Source organism: Symphalangus syndactylus, chromosome 3, assembly GCF_028878055.3.
Source record: "Symphalangus syndactylus isolate Jambi chromosome 3, NHGRI_mSymSyn1-v2.1_pri, whole genome shotgun sequence".
NCBI classification, from domain to species: domain Eukaryota; kingdom Metazoa; phylum Chordata; class Mammalia; order Primates; family Hylobatidae; genus Symphalangus; species Symphalangus syndactylus.
In genome coordinates, this window is record NC_072425.2 from 32,906,227 (window position 1) to 32,921,999 (window position 15,773).

Sequence of the window (15,773 nt, forward strand, 5' to 3'; positions counted from 1 at the left end):
CAAACATTGTCATGGCCTGGCAATGTAGCAAAGGAGACTTTGGAGTCAAATTACCCTGAGTCCCACACTTGGCTCGGCTGGCCGTCTTCTAGTGGTGTGACTCAGCCTGCCTGAGCCTTGATTTCCTCACTGATAAGATAGAGATGATTGTCATGCAGAGCTGCTGTGAGGATTTGTTGAAACAGCAGAGGCAAAGTTCCTAGCATAGAATTGGCAACTAGTAGCTCAAGTGATATTATACAGGTGCCAACAGGCGCTGAGGGCTGCTGTGTTCCAGGCACTGTTTTATTCTCTTTACTTGTGTTGACTCATTAACTATTATGGTTAATCATTATTAACTGGCTCATTAATTCCCTCAACAGGCCTAAGAGGTAGAGGTTGTTTTTACCCCTATTTAACGGATGAGGCTGCTGGAGGTGTAAGTGACAGACCCAGGACAGCAACCCAAGTCCTGTGTTCCTGCTCACTAGATGGCATTATTTCTGCAGTTTAACTGTAGTCTAGCTTCTCTGATGTGAGCCACACTGGGTAGACCTCTAACTGCAGTAATTGTGGCAAGTGGATCATTTTCTTGGAGTTGATGTGTTTGTAAAATCTTTGGGGATTCAGCGTTTTTATTTTTATTTTTTGAGAGGAAGTCTCGCTTTTTCGCCCAGGCTGGAGTGCAGTGGCATGATCTCGGCTCACTGCAATCTCCGCCTTGCAGCTTCAAGCGATTCTCCTGCCTCAGATTCCCGAGTAGCTGGGATTACAGGGGTGTGCCACCATGCCTGGCTAATTTTTGTATTTTTTAGTAGAGACGGGGTCTCACCATGTTGCCCAGGCTAGTCTCAAACTCCTGACCTCAAGTGATCTGCCCGCCTCTGCCTCCCAAAGTGCTGGGATTACAGGCATGAGCCACTGTCCCTGGCCAGTGTTGTTAAAGTAGAGTTTGTTAGTTCATTCAAAGGTGACGAAAATTTGCCAGATCAATTGGTAGAACCAAATGTTCAAGATACCCCAAGGTGAATGAGAGGGGTGTGTTAAGCAGAGCGTGAGTTCACATTCTGACTCTACAACTTGCTAATTGTGTGGCCTTTGGACAAGTAACAATCTGTCATGTATCAATTTCCTCATCTATAAAATGAGTTTTTCTAAGATAATAACTGTACTTGTTCCACCTCTGAGATTAGGGAAAGTGAAGAAGATACGTAAGCGTTAGAAAGGGATCAAAGTAATCAGTTTTATTGTTGGTAAAACTGGTTTGGGTCTGAGGCTTCTTTTTTTTTTTTTTTGAGACAGAGTCTCGTTCTGTCACCCAGGCTGGAGTGCAGGGGTGCGATCTCGGCTCACTGCAACCTCTGCCTGCCCGGTTCAAGCGATTCTCCTGCCTCTGCCTCCTGAGTAGCTGGGATTACAGGCATGCACCACCACGCCTGGCTAATTTTTGCATCTTTAGTAGAGACAGAGTCTCACCATGCTGACCAGGCTGGTCTCAAACTCCTGGTCTCAGGTGATCCACCTGCCTTGGCCTCCCAAAGTGCTGGGATTACAGGCGTGAGCCACTGCACCCCTGCGCCCGGCCAAAATGAAGCTTCTTGAACTTCCTCCCACACCTACACTTTGTGCCCCACCTATGGGGAAGTGGAAGCTATAGTGCAGTGGTCCCCAGCCTTGTTGGCACCAGGGACTAGTTTCATTGGAGACAATTTTCCAACGGACTGGGGTGGGTAGGGGGATGGTTTCGGGATAAAATTTTTCCACCTCAGATCATCAGGCATTAGATTCTCATAAGGAGTGCACAACCTAGATCCCTTGTATGCACAGTTCACAATAGGGTTTGTGCTCTTATGAGAATCTAATGCTGCCACTGATCTGACAGGAGGTGGAGCTCAGGCAGGAATGCTTGTCCGCCTGCTGCTCACCTCCTGCTGTGTGGCCTGGTTCCGGTCCACCGCCTAGGGTTGGGAACCCCGGCTATAGGGCAAATGTAGACCAGGCTTCAGGCAGGTGATTCAGGTTTGCCTAGAGATGGACAGTGGGACTAGGAGGTGGGAAATCACCTGTCTTGCATTCAGGCCGCCCCCACCCCACAAAAAAAAAGAAAGAAAAATAAAAAAATAAGGATGGGGCTACATGGGAACTAGCTGTTTCACAAATCACAGGGATGGATAGAAGGCCAGGTGGAAGCTCTTTTCCTAATACTTTGGAGAGGGAAGAAGTTCCTACATTGCATGGGTAGGAACCCCAAGAGAGGGAGCAAATGATTGCTTCTACAAATATCATCCACTTGGTAGCCCTGTTGAGAAGATTCAGTAAGATGAGGCATATGTAGAACGTCTCTAGTGTGAATGGTTAGTGCCTAGTATGTCTTAATTAGCGTGTTACCCGCAAGGCAGAATGGCAGTTAGCACATTTATACCATGACTGTAACTACCAGTGAGGTGCAAGAACGCTGGTATCAGCCAGTCAGCATAGTTTCCTCCCGGTGGAAAACCTATTTGGGAAATCTTATTGCTGGGGGCGGGAAAATAAGGACAGAGAGCTCTGTGATCATAAAGGATATAGAAGGCTGATGTGGTGGTCTTCCCACCAAGCAAACTGTAATGCTCACCACATCTATCCTCTGCCAGTGCCACGATATACTCATCACTTCTTTTTATTGTGGCAAAATACACATAAAATGTGCCATTTTAACATCTTGAAGCACACAGTTTATTGACATGTTGTGCAACCCTCACCACTGTGTATTTCCAAAATTTTTTCATCACTCCAAGGAGAACCTCTGTGACCATTAAGCAATATGTTCCCATTCCCTCCATGCCCCCTCCACCCCCAGCAACCTCTTCTGTCTCTATGAATTTGCCTATGTTAGATTTTTCATCTAAGTGGAATGATAGAGAATCTGTCCTTTTGTGCCTGGTGTATTTCACTTGGCATGTTCTTCCATATTGTGGCATGTACAGAATAGGCTCCTTGCTTCTGAAATTAAAACTTTCCTTTTAATAGCCCTCACAAGGACCTCTTTCGTCCTGCTGTTTACTTGTTCTGATCATACCCCTTTTCTTCTTTTCAACATGTTTTCAGAGCCTCCCCTCCCGGAAGTAGAATTTTTTACGGTGCACGGAGGACCTCTACCACGCCTCAGACTGAGGAAAGCCAAGGAGAAAAATGGACCAATCAGGTCAGTAGCTGCCCTTTCTCCACGGTTGCCCAGTGATTCCCACGGAGTGTTTTGGAAACTTTGATTTTGGTGAGGAGAAGACTTCTGTGTTGGTGGCTGCACTTGGGTGGTTAGAACAATGCAGTTGGGCCCTCTTTTGTTTCCTTGGGTACAGACTGGCCTTTAATCCCAACCAGCATCCTTTCTAATGTTGAGAGAGACTTCTTTTTTTAATTTTAATTTTATTTTTTATTTTTTTGAGATGGAGTGTCACTCCCATCACGCAGGCTGCAGGACAGTGTTGCGATCTCAGCTCCCTGCAACCTCCACCTCCTGGGTTCAAGTGATTCTCCTTCCTCTGCCTCCTGAGTAGCTGGGATTACAGGCGTGCACCATCACACCTGGCTAATTTTTTTGTATTTTTAGTAGAGACGAGGTTTTGCCGTGTTGGCCAGGCTGGTCTTGAACTCCTGACCTCAGGTGATCCACCAGCCTCAGCCTCCCAAAGTGCTAGGATTACAGGCGTGAGCCACCCGCGCCCGGCCACATAGAGAGACTTCTAAAGGACCCTATATACAAGCATTTGGGCAGTTTAGCTCAAGAAATCAAATCCATTCCTTTGGTCACTGGGTAAGCGTCAGTTGAGTGTTAGGACATGTCAGGATTGTCCTTTGCACTCATGTCTCATAGTACATCCTTTATGGATGGTGGGTCAGGGGCATCGTTTCATTTCCCAAAGGCAGAATATGTTGCCCTTTATGCAAGGCTAATCTTGGGAGATGTGCTGTGGTTTCTGAAAAGATCATTTAGGTACATCTTTTTGTCTTTTCATGTATTGAGTTATGGGCAAGACACTGTATAATTAATGACTGCTTCTGGGATTCCAGATGGCATTAGGTTGGAATTAATTTACCTCAGTTGGAGGACTACAGTGTGTTCAGTTAAGTGTTTTATTTGCAAAGGTCATGGCAGGATTAGGAAAGTAACATCAGTCCCTTTTTTAGAGAGGAAGATTGAGGTTGGCATGGAGAGATGAACAGCTTGCTCACAGTACCAGGTCAAGGAGCTAAAAATGTACATGGCCTCACCAACGTTGCCTTTGTCTCTCCTGACCCTTCAGTAAAATCAAGGTTAAAAAAAAAAAGTGAGATATTATAAAATTACAAAAAAGAAAGTCTGGCGATATTATCTGTATATCCATTTATAATAAAACTTAGAGTTTTCCTGCTTTTGTATTCATTTAAATTCAGTAAATGTGCAAAGATCTTTCCAGGGATGGACATTGTATAAATTGTTCTGATTCTTGACAAGTTACCAGAAGGCATTGTAATTCTGTCATTATAAAGAGAACAGAAGTTGTGATGTCACTTCCTGAGAGCATTTGCAAGAACAAATGTGATATTTATGTCAAATAATGACATAATGCAAAAAGAAAAGCCAAATGACAGCTTACCCTTGTGGCTATATGCCGGCCAGCGCCTCCAAAACAGGAAGTGGAGAACTGTGAGTCATTCAAGGGAGTGTGGTGGTGAAAAAGAAGAGAAAAGTCCTTCCAGAACAGTCATATTCCAAACAGCCACAGCTGCTTCTTTAACATCACATGGCTAATTACCAGCAGGCAGGGTGGTTTTCCTAAGCCTGACTACCTGGTTTGAGCTGGGGGGCAGCAGCTTTGCCAGTGTGTGAGACAGGCCTGAGTCTGCTTTGTGCACCATTTAGGGACAGTGTCTTGGGGTACATAATGGAGCAAGGTCCCTGGGACCAAGTCTCTCCTGAGCTTGCTGATGTTAGGCAGAGGATGGAGCCTATTGCTGGGTTCCCTTAATGCTCGTGTCTCCCACACTTGCCAGATTATAGGAATCACCTGGGAGCTTTTCTGGCAATACAAATTCCCAGACTCTACTCCTAGAGATTTTATTCAGTAGGTCGGGATGAGGTTGGGGAATTTGTATAATAATCAAGCAACACAGGTGATTACGATCAGGCTAATTGGGAGCTGCTTCATACTCTGTTAGTGATGCCTCTAGTGAGCAATGTACAGAACCAAATGGGCACAGGTGAGCCTCGACCTTGCTCTTCACCACCACCATCTGCATGGAAAGATGAGAGGGATTTGAAGATGTACTTATGGACCGCATGGAGGTGCTGCAACATTTACGTTCTTACCTGTGGCTATGACGTAGGGATGTCTTTAAGTCTCTCGGCAAGTTTGTTGTTACAGGTGTTCCCCACAGGCAGTGGATGCTTAATAAATGTTTACTGGTGGTGACAACTTATTGCCCTGCAGGTTTTACTTTGTCTCTTTTGTAGAAAGCCCTTGGCTGAAAGTGAGCCAAGACTTATGAAAATCAGGACCCTCGGCCAGGCACAGTGGCTCACGCCTGTAATCCCAGCACAATGGGAGGTAGAGGCAGGCACACAGGGCAGTGATACGTGCAACAACTTCTCCCAGCTAAAGAGGTCAGGAGTTCAAGACCAGCCTGGCCAACATGGTGGAACCCCATCTCTACTAAAAATACAAAAAAAATTAGCCGGGCATAGTGGCGAGTGCCTGTAGTTTCAGCTACTCAGGAGGCTGAAGCAGAAGAATCGCTTGAACCTGGGAGGTAAAGGTTGCAGTGAGCCGAGATCACACCACTGCACTCCAGCCTGGGCAGCAGAGCAAGACTCCCTCCTCAAAAAAAAAAAAAAAAAAAAAAAGAAAAGAAAAGAAAATCAGGGCCCTGAGGATACCCAGGATGTTTGGGAACCTGGTGGGGGGAGACTTTGCATATCCAACACCCACTGTGGAGGAGGGCTCCCTCTTCTTAATCTAGTGATTCATGGGCTCTTAGGAAGCAGGAGATAGGGCATTTGACATGTGAAGCAGGAAGTTCAAATTTACTGGTAAAATAGAATTACGTGGCCTAATGAGTTTTGGAAATTACCCTAATTATATTTCGCGCTGATGTATGCTTTTCCTCTTTTCTGAAATTTCAACTCAAGAATCATTCATTGTTGGTGGCGGAGGGGCGGGGTGGGGGTTGGGGGGCTATCATTACCAAAGAACTGTGCAAGGATTTGCAAGAATACAAGAGTCAGTCATTCAGATCCCTGCTATCAAGCCTGATAGAGACAGCAGATGCTCAACATAGTACTAGAGGCAGGAGCTAAGTACCGGATAGATGGGGATAGAAGGGAAGCGTGATTCATTCTCAGTGCATTTTAATTCTCACACTTCCTTTCACTGCCAGGCTTTCTATTTGATGGGATAAATAATGAAACACATAACAAAAACAATACCCATTTTGTTAGTGTGTTTTTCTGTCCACAATTGGGGAACAGTTTTTACAGTGCATACATGACATATTACTGTTCTGGCTGTTTCAGGGTGTTGTCAGACTAGATTAATTCATGGTGACTCTGCACTCTTGGCATCTCATTTATTTCACATGAACTTTGGTATCAGCCCATGAACTGTAGGGGATGTAAATCACATGAGTTCTGTTTCAGGTCACCACATGATTGTCTGCAGCCTTTTTTCTGGACTTAGTACATTCACTGTGGTAGGCACTCGGTCTCCAGGTGACTGCTAACCCTTTCCACAGTTGGGCTTTATTTGCCCACGTGAAAGTCACTGATTAGGTCAATTTTATGACACACACACAGGGCAGTGATATGTGCAATAACTTCTCCCAGCTAAAGAGGATGTACTTGGCATCTCTCTGCAGCCAGAACTTGGAGAGGTCCCTTGCCCTGTGTCATCTGGCATTAACCCTTTAGGTTCAAACTGGAATTCCATAATGGTTGGAGCTGTCAGACTGTAAATCCCACATGGGCCAGGACTTTTTCTTGCCTAGTGTCGTGTCTCCAGTGCCTAGAAAGAGGCTTATTTCAGCAGGGCGCACTGGCTCACGCCTGTAATCCCAGCACTTTGGGAGGCCGAGGCGGGTGGATCATGAGGTCAAGAGATTGAGACAAGCCTGGCCAACATGGTGAAACCCCATCTCTACTAAAAATACAAAAGTTAGCTGGGTGTGGTGGCATGCACCTGTAGTCCCAGCTACTTGGGAGGCTGAGGCAGGAGAATCGCTTGAACCCGGGAGGTGGAGGTTGCAGTGAGCCGAGAATGCACCACTGCACTCCAGCCTAGCGACAGAGCAAGACTCTGTCTCAAAAATAACAACAACAACAAAAAACAAAGAAAGAGGCTTATCTCATAGCAGGTGCTCAATAAATATGAATGAATGAATGAATGAATTCCCCATGCAAGGGTCTGATGGACACTTCTCTTTTTTTCTTCCAGTTCATATCAGGTGTTAGTGCTTCCCTTGGCCCTCCAAAGCACATTTTCTTGTGATTCTGAAGGTGCTTCCTCCTTCTTTAGCAACGCCTCTGATGCTGATGGATATGTGGCTGCAGAACTACTGGCCAAAGATGTTCCAGATGATGCCATGGAGATACCTATAGGAGACAGGCTGTACTATGGGGAATATTATAATGCACCCTTGAAAAGAGGGAATGATTACTGCATTATATTACGAATCACAAGTGAATGGAATAAGGTATCTTTCTTTCCAAGCTCTTGTGAACTCTGTATTTTCTCCTTCGCATGAAATTTAAATGTTTAAACATTTGTCTTCCCAGTATTTGAGAAGGACACTGCATGTAACAATCGTAAAATGTGTGTGAATACTTTGCCTTTATGAAGAAGGGACAGGTGAAACCCTTACAGATGATAGGGATTCTGAACCACCTGGGGACCTTGCTGAATCAGCATTTGGACTGACCTGGTTTTTGTTTTCACTCTGAAGCTTCACAGATGCCCTCATTCTATTGCACTGCTGAAGTTTAAGTTGGAAAGAAACATCTAGATTCTCTGTTAACTTCCTTGTGCCCCTGCCAGGCTGCTGCTTCTCTCATTCTCCTGGGAAGCAGAAGATTAAGCACAGCACTGGGCTGTTTTTTGCTTACATCCCTTCCGCAGCTATGGCGTAGGTCCCACTTTCCCTTCCACAGTCCTTAGAAAGCTCTTCCAGCAGTGATTCTTTCCTGAGACGTGGAACTCAATATTCATTAGATAATCAGGAAACATCACAGAGCTGCATTCATCAGTTAGGGATGGAAGATCTGGAAGAACCATTGTGATGGTTGACCTAGGAGAACCCTAAGCTTGTTGTAAATTCATATGGGTTGGTAATGAAAACTAGAAGGATTATATTAATACTAATACAAACAGCTGTTGACTGATGAATTTGAGGTAAAAGTATGTTGTCATCTTGAGTGTAAGGTTTATCACATATTTAAAACTGAGACACTCTGTTAAATTCTGTGTGGGATGCAAATGTAATGTATCATGAACATGCTTGCTATGAAACCAATAGTTACTTGTAAGACTGTTCAAGTATCAAAGATGTCTAGCAGTGCTTTGTAACAATAATGGAGGAATAAAGAAAGGAAAGTTAAAGCCCAGAAATATATTGCCCTGAACTTACTAAAAAGGTATTTACAGCTTAGACAAGGCCTTTTTGTTAGAAAATTACTTGGGGTTTCTGACTTGGAGTTTTTAGCCATAGACAAAACACTGGCAGTACAACCTGAGTGCAATTTAGAGATGGTTCAGAGATCTACTGTCCTAGATTAAGACTTTGGTTGGGGAGGGTATATTAGTCAGCTTGGGCTGCTATAGTGAAATATGGTAGACTGGGTAGCTTAGGCAACAGACATTTACTTCTCACAGTCTGTGCTGGGAAGCCCAAGATCAAGGTGCCAGCTGATTCAGTTCCCCAGTGAGGACTCTCTTCCTGGCTTGTGGACAGCCGCCTTCTTACAGTGTCCTCACATGGTGGGGATGGAGTGGGGAGGGGAGAGCTCTGATTGCTCTTCCTCTATTTATTAGGACACTTATCCCATCATGAGGGCTCCAGGCTTATAACCTCTTTTGAATCTATTTCTCTCCCAAAGATCCTGCCTCCAAATACCATCACATTGTAGGTTAGGGCTTCAACATGTGAATTTGGGGCAGGGGTTGGGTGGTGAGCAGGGGCATAGACATTTAATTCATAACAGAGGGAATGAAATTGGAGGTTAGGACAAGAATTCTGGTTTATTAGCCAGGCACGGTGGTATGTACCCATAGTCCTAGCTACTTGGGAGGCTGAGGCAGGAGATTTCTTGGGCCTGGGAGGCAGAGGTTGCACTGAGCCGAGATCATGCCACTGCACTCCAGCCTGGGCAACAGAGTGAGACCCTGTCTCACACACACACACAAAGAATTCTGGTTTATAGGAAACTTTCCTATGATGTCATTGATACTCTTTTTCATGTAGCTGAACAAAAGAATATGTGGTTATTCTTTAGGATGTTAAAGGAGATGAAAGGGCTTTGAAAAAATTTATATTTGGATCTACATATTTGAATTGTGATGACTTTCCCATGGGTTTCAACTATATTTGTGTGACAATTACAATAAAATCAGTAGTGATTTAATTTTAATTTTTAATTGTGGTAAAATATATACAATATAAAATTTACTGTCTTAACCATTTTAAAGTGTAGTTCAGTGGCATTAAGTTCATTCACATTGTTGTGCAACCAATGTCCAAAACTCTTTTTATCTTGCAGAACAAACTTTATACCCATTAAATGACTCCCCATTCCTTCCTTCCCACAGCCCTTGGCAACCAACATTCTACTTTCTGTTTTTTTTTTTTTTTTTTTTTTTTTTTTTGAGGCAGAGTCTTGCTCTGTTGCCCAGGCTGGAGTGCAGTGGCATGATCATAGCTCACTGCAGCCTCAACCCCCTGGGCTCAAACAATACTGGTGCTTCAGCTGCCTGAGTTAACTTGGACCACAGGTGTGCACCATCATGCCTGGCTAATTTTTAATTTTTATTTCTTGTAGAGATAGAGTCTGTCCATGTTGCCTAGGCTGGTTCCAAACTCCCAGGCTCAAGTGATCCTCCCACCTTGACCTCCCAAAGTGTTGGGATTACAGGCATGAGCCATCACGCCCGGCCCTACTTTCCATCTTTATGAATTTGACTACTCTAGGTACCTCATATAAGTAGGATCATTCAGTATTTTCATTTTGTGACTGGCTTATTTCATTTAGCCTAAAGTCCTCTAGGTTCACCCATGTTGTGGCATGTGTCAGAATTTCCTTCTTTTTTAAGACTGAATAATATTCCATTATATGAGTATACCACGTTTGTTTATTCATTTATTCATGGATGAATAGTGGGATATTTTCTACCTTTTGGCTATTACGAATAATGCTGCTATGAACATTGATATGCAAATATCTGTTTCAGTCCCTGCTTTCAGTTCTTTTGTGTATATACCTGAAGTGGAATTGCTTGATCAAATGATAATTCTATGTTTAATTTTTTGAGGAACTACCATACTGTTTTCCATAGTGCTATTCCATTTTCCATTCCCACCAGCAGTGCGTAGGGGTTCCAATTTGTCCGTGTTCCTGCTAACACTTATGGTTTTCTGTTTTCTTTTCTTATAATAGGCATCCTATTATAAGATAGGGTGTGAGGTGACATCTTTTGTTTTGGAAGTGGGGGATGGGGTCTCTTTGTTTACCAGGCTGAAGTGCAGTGGCCCAATCACAGGTCACTGCAGCCTTGACCTCCCTGGGGTCAGATGATCCTCTCACCTCAGCCACCTGAGTAGCTGGGACTACAGGTGCATGCCATCACACCCGACTAATTTTTCCATTTTTCACTGAGACAGGATTTTGCCATGTTTCCCAGGCTGGTCTTGAACTCTTGGGCTCAAGCCATCCACCTGCCTTGGCTTCCCAAAGTGCTGGGATTATAGGCATGAGCCACCACTCCCAGCATGAGATGGCATTTTATTGTGGTTTTGGTTTGCATTTCCCTAATGACTAGTGATGCTGACCACCTTTTCATTGGCTAATCAGCCATCTGTGTATCTTCTTTAGAGAAATGTCTATTTAAGTCCTTTGCTCATTTTTGAATTGGGTTGTTTTTGTTTTTGTTAAATTTTAAGAGTTCTCCATACATTCTGGATATTACTGTAATCCCTTGTGAAATACGTGATTTGCAAATATTTTCGTCCATTCTGTGGGTTGCACTTTTACTATCGATAGTGTCCTTAGATGCATAAAAGTTTGAAATTTTGATGATGATCAGTCTATTTTTTCTTTTGTTGCCTGTGTCTTGTCATATCCAAGAAGTCGTTGAGAAATCCGGTTTCAGGAAGCTTTTCCTCTATGTTGTCTTCTAAGAGTTTTATAATTTGAGGTCTTATATTTAGGTTTTTATCCATTTTGAGTTAATTTTTTATATGATGTTGGGTAAGGGTCCAAATTCATTCTTTTGTATGTAGATATCCAGTTTTCCTAGTACCATTTGTTGAAAAAACTTTTTTTTTTTTTTTTTTGAGACAGTGTTTCACTTTGTCACCCAGGCTGGAGTGCAGTGGTGCAATCATGGCTCACTGCAGCCTCGACCTCCTGGGCTCAGGTGATCCTCCTGCCTCAGCCTCCCAAGTAGCTGGGACTACAGTTGTGCGCCACCATGCCTGGCTAATATTTAAAAATTATTTGTAGAGATAGGGTCTCCCTGCATTGCCCAGGCTGGTCTCAAACTCCTGGGCTTAAGCACTTCTCCTATCTCAGCCTCCCAAAGTACTGGGATTACAGGTGTGAGCCAGTGTGCCCAGCCTGAAAAAACTGTCTTTTCCCCATTGAATGGTCTTGGCACTCTTGTTAACAATTATTTGATATATATGCAAGGGTTTATTTCTAGGTTCTCTATGCTGTTCCATTGGTCTATATGTCTGTCTTTATGTCACTACCACACTGTTTTGTTTACTGTAGTTTTGTAGTAAATTTTGAAATCAGGGAGTGTGAGTCTTCCAATGCCCCCATTTTGTTTTTCCCTTTGTGTATCTGTCCCAGTAAATAGCATTGCCATGCCTCCCGTTGCTAAGACAAAAACCTGTGAATAGTTCTTATCTCTTCCTTCTTTCTTACCTTCTTATCCAGATCATCAGCAAATCATGTCAGTTCTACCACCTTAATTCTGTTTAAAATCATTCTTTCCTCTCCTTCATCTGCACTGCTCAGACTTTGTCATCTCTTGCCTGAACATCACTTTTCTTTTTTTTTTTTTTTTATCTTTTTTTTTTTTTTCTTTTTTTTTTTTTTTTATTATACTTTAGGGTTTTAGGGTACATGTGCACAATGTGCAGGTTTGTTACATATGTATCCATGTGCCATGTTGATTTCCTGCACCCATTAACTCGTCATTTAGCATTAGGTGTATCTCCTAATGCTGTCCCTCTCCCCTCCCCCCACCCCACAACAGTCCCCAGAGCGTGATGCCTGAACATCACTTTTCTACCACATCTTTCTGTCTCTTATTTTACCCATCTCCTTGCTTCATACCACTGCCAGCATGAGTTTTATAAAATGCAAGTATGATCCAGGCATTTCAGTTTAATAAGCTCCCTTCTTCACCTGGCCCCTGCCAGTTTCTCTCCTTTGATATACTCCATTCCCCCAAACAGCCTTGCTATTTGAAGTCCCTTCCATTCTCCAGTGTCTTGAAATATGTTCTTCACTGGTTATTCTTGCACATTACCTTCCATTTCTAATATCTGCACTTAGCATCAAAGCAAATGTTAGTCACATTCAAACCCTTATGGCTATTTGAAGCTTTTCTCAGAATTTTTTTTTTTTTTTTTTTTTTGAGACGAAGTCTCATTCTGCTGCCCAGGCTGGAATACAATGGTGTGGTCTTGGCTCACTGCACCTCCGCCTCCTGGGTTCAAGTGATTCTCCTGCCCCAGCCTTCCAAGTAGCTGGGAGTACAGGTGCCCACCACACCACACCTAGCTAATTTTTGTATTTTCAGTAGGGATGGGATTTCATCATGTTGGCCAGGCTGGTTTCGAACCCCTGACCTCAGGTGATCTGCTCATCTCAGCCTCCCAAAGTTCTGGGATTACAGGTGTGAGCCACTGTTCCCAGCAGCTTTTCTCAGAATTTTTAAGCTTAAATTAAAAAAAAATTAATAAAATCCAAACCAGAATGCCCAAGGCTGTCATTTGAAAGATAATCTCCTAATGACATGGAAGGATCCTTCTCTAACCCTCACCATGCAGCTTCCTCTGGGGAATATTTTCAAGTCTTATACAGAGCAAGTCCCCAGCATTTGTAACAGGTAAATAAGCATATCATAATGACAGGGGGGAAGAAGTGTTCATTCCACTGAATCTATAGGTTTCTTCTACTATGGATGAGCTTTCATATAGGTTCCTGTTGCTTTCTTCCTGGTTCATGGACACATTTTGGGTAACTGACGTTGCTAAGTGACATCTAGGTAGGTGAAGTATTATATACTGGGACTTCTCATAGCTTTGCCTCTAACATGCATCACTACTTCTTGCTGAACCTTCTGAACGTGTGACCTCAGAATCCTTTTCAGCATAATTCTCCAGGCGGTCCATGCCAGTTGCTAAGAGCTGGTCAGGGGCATGATCCTTCTTGTCACTCCTGTTGTTGGCCTATCATGTGTGCTTTCCAAGACCTATTGGAAACCTATAGAAGTGATCTGTAGGGTCACTTCTGTCCATGCAACCCACGCTGGTCCCTTGAGCACTTAGTGATATCACAAGATATTAGAGCTAGATTGGACTTTAAAGTTCTAGTTCAAATTAAGAGATTGAAAAAGCTGAAACTCAGAGGGCTTCAGCCTCCAAACTATATTTAAACTGACACTGTGTGCCACCTAGTTAAATGCATTGCTATGTTTTCCTTTATAGGTGAGAAGACACTCCTGTGCAGTTTGGGCTCAGGTGAAAGGTAAAATTATTTTCTGCCTACGAATGCTGTCCTTATTTCTTTTCTGCAGCATCAAGTTCATATTGATGAGATCTGTTTATAAAATTGTCACTGGTAACCAGAACCCAATTCATACTACTTTAAGCAAAAAGCTTCATAGCTGAAAAAAATGGGAGGAGGGTGAGTGGATGGGAGCTTTTGGAATTATACAAAGAGCTACCCCCACCAAGGCTCCAGGAACTGGGACTGGGGACTCAACACCGTGAGTGGGACTTCTCTTTCTTTCTCTTGTTTCAGTTCTCTAAGTGTCACTTGGCTTCATTTTCTTCTACTGTAGGACATGTGAGAGGGAGGGATGGCAAGCTCCCGCAGCTCACCGATTTCACTGGGAAAACATAGCTTTTCAATTCAGGGAAAGATTATTTCCTGCTAGGTTAAGTGACTGTCCATTGGATGAATCACTGTTAATAGGAGATGGGCTAGGTTGATTGGCCTGCCTTGGGTTTTATGTCTACTCATGGCTGGTTGGAGGCAGAGCAGTGTGAACAATAGGTCCATTAGGTTTGCACTGAAAGGGAGACAAAATCCCTATCAAGAAATGGGGCACAGGAAAAGATGCCAAAAAGCCAATACAAGAGCTACAACAGTCCACTACCATTCGGCTGTGTAGCTTGTGCACATACATGTATAATATTAAGAAAAACTTAATCCCAGCACTTTGGGAGGCCGAGGTGGGCGAATCACCTGAGGTCGGGAGTTCGAGACCAGCCTGACCAACATGGAGAAACCCTGTCTCTACTAAAAATACAAAATTAGCCAGGCGTGGTGGCACATGCCTGTAATCTCAGCTACTCGGGAGGCTGAGGCAGGAGAATCACTTGAACCCGGGAGGCAAAGGTTGCGGTGAGCCGAGATCACCCCATTGTACTCCAGCCTGGGCAACAAAAGCAAAACTCCATCTCAACAACAACAAAAAAGAAAAACATCTTCCCTTAACAAAGTGGAACTATCCTATGTACGATCCCACATGGAACCCTAGTGGAAGACAACTGAAAGCTGGGTCTGTTACTGCATCCAGCTCCAAGACCAGGAATCCTGGGGATAGCATCTTCCTCTTGATCAAGTCCAGATGTGTTTCTTGTGCTCTATGTAAGTAATCTATGACTAAATGGCAAATTTAACCAATCTCAAACCATAGTACATAATATGAGAGGGAAAACTGAATAGCACAATAAATACTCTCATTTAGAAAGGAGGAAAAGATAAAGCAATGTACAGTGGTCGGGGGCCCCGTAGCAATGATCACCTCTTGCTGGGCAGGACAAGCAAGCATCTCCTGCCCTGGCAGCAGAATGGGTCACTTGGGTGGTCAGTTTGGGTCTGCCTGATAGGACCCCTTGTCCATTTCCTCCAAAGCCTTTCCTTAGAGATGCATTGGGAACATCTCTACTGAGCACTGTATAGCTTAAACCTTTGCCTTGGAAGAGTTAATCCGGTGGGGAAATTGCCTTAGGGTTTGAGCAATCACAGGTCTTTGTTTTCCAGGCTCGGGATTTCCCTGGCAGTACAGTACATTTCTTTAAAACCAACAGGCAGCCAGCCAGTGGATTTGATTCCCAGGAATTCCATTAGTTTGTAGCTAATACAAGAAATCTTGTTGAGTTTATGACCTTGGAATCTGGACCTTTTCCGTGTGGTTTGTGGGTCCTAGCAACAGGCTGTGAAGTTCTCCCCTTAGCCCACAGTATCAGTTTAACCCTTTACCTTCTCTCCCCTGCCTCAGAGCAGCATAAAACAATCAACTGGCATGGTGAGGAAGTGCCAGTATAAA

The 15,773-nt window shown here is 43.7% G+C and overlaps 1 protein-coding gene across 13 annotated transcripts in view; it reads left to right on the plus strand.

The window, feature by feature from the left end:
• SUSD1 (sushi domain containing 1) overlaps positions 1-15,773 on the plus strand; it is a 180,932-nt gene that overhangs the window by 152,585 nt on the left and 12,574 nt on the right. For 10 of the 13 annotated variants that reach the window (XM_055271447.2, XM_055271452.2, XM_063636090.1 and 7 more), the window contains 3 exons: positions 3,067-3,163; positions 7,428-7,686; positions 13,924-13,963. In XM_055271447.2, coding sequence (XP_055127422.2) covers positions 3,067-3,163; positions 7,428-7,686; positions 13,924-13,963 — 396 coding nt within the window. Of the gene's footprint in view, positions 1-3,066; positions 3,164-7,427; positions 9,614-13,923; positions 13,964-15,773 lie in introns of those variants that run through there. The other 3 variants (XM_063636092.1, XM_055271445.2, XM_063636096.1) reach the window with 2 other exon arrangements.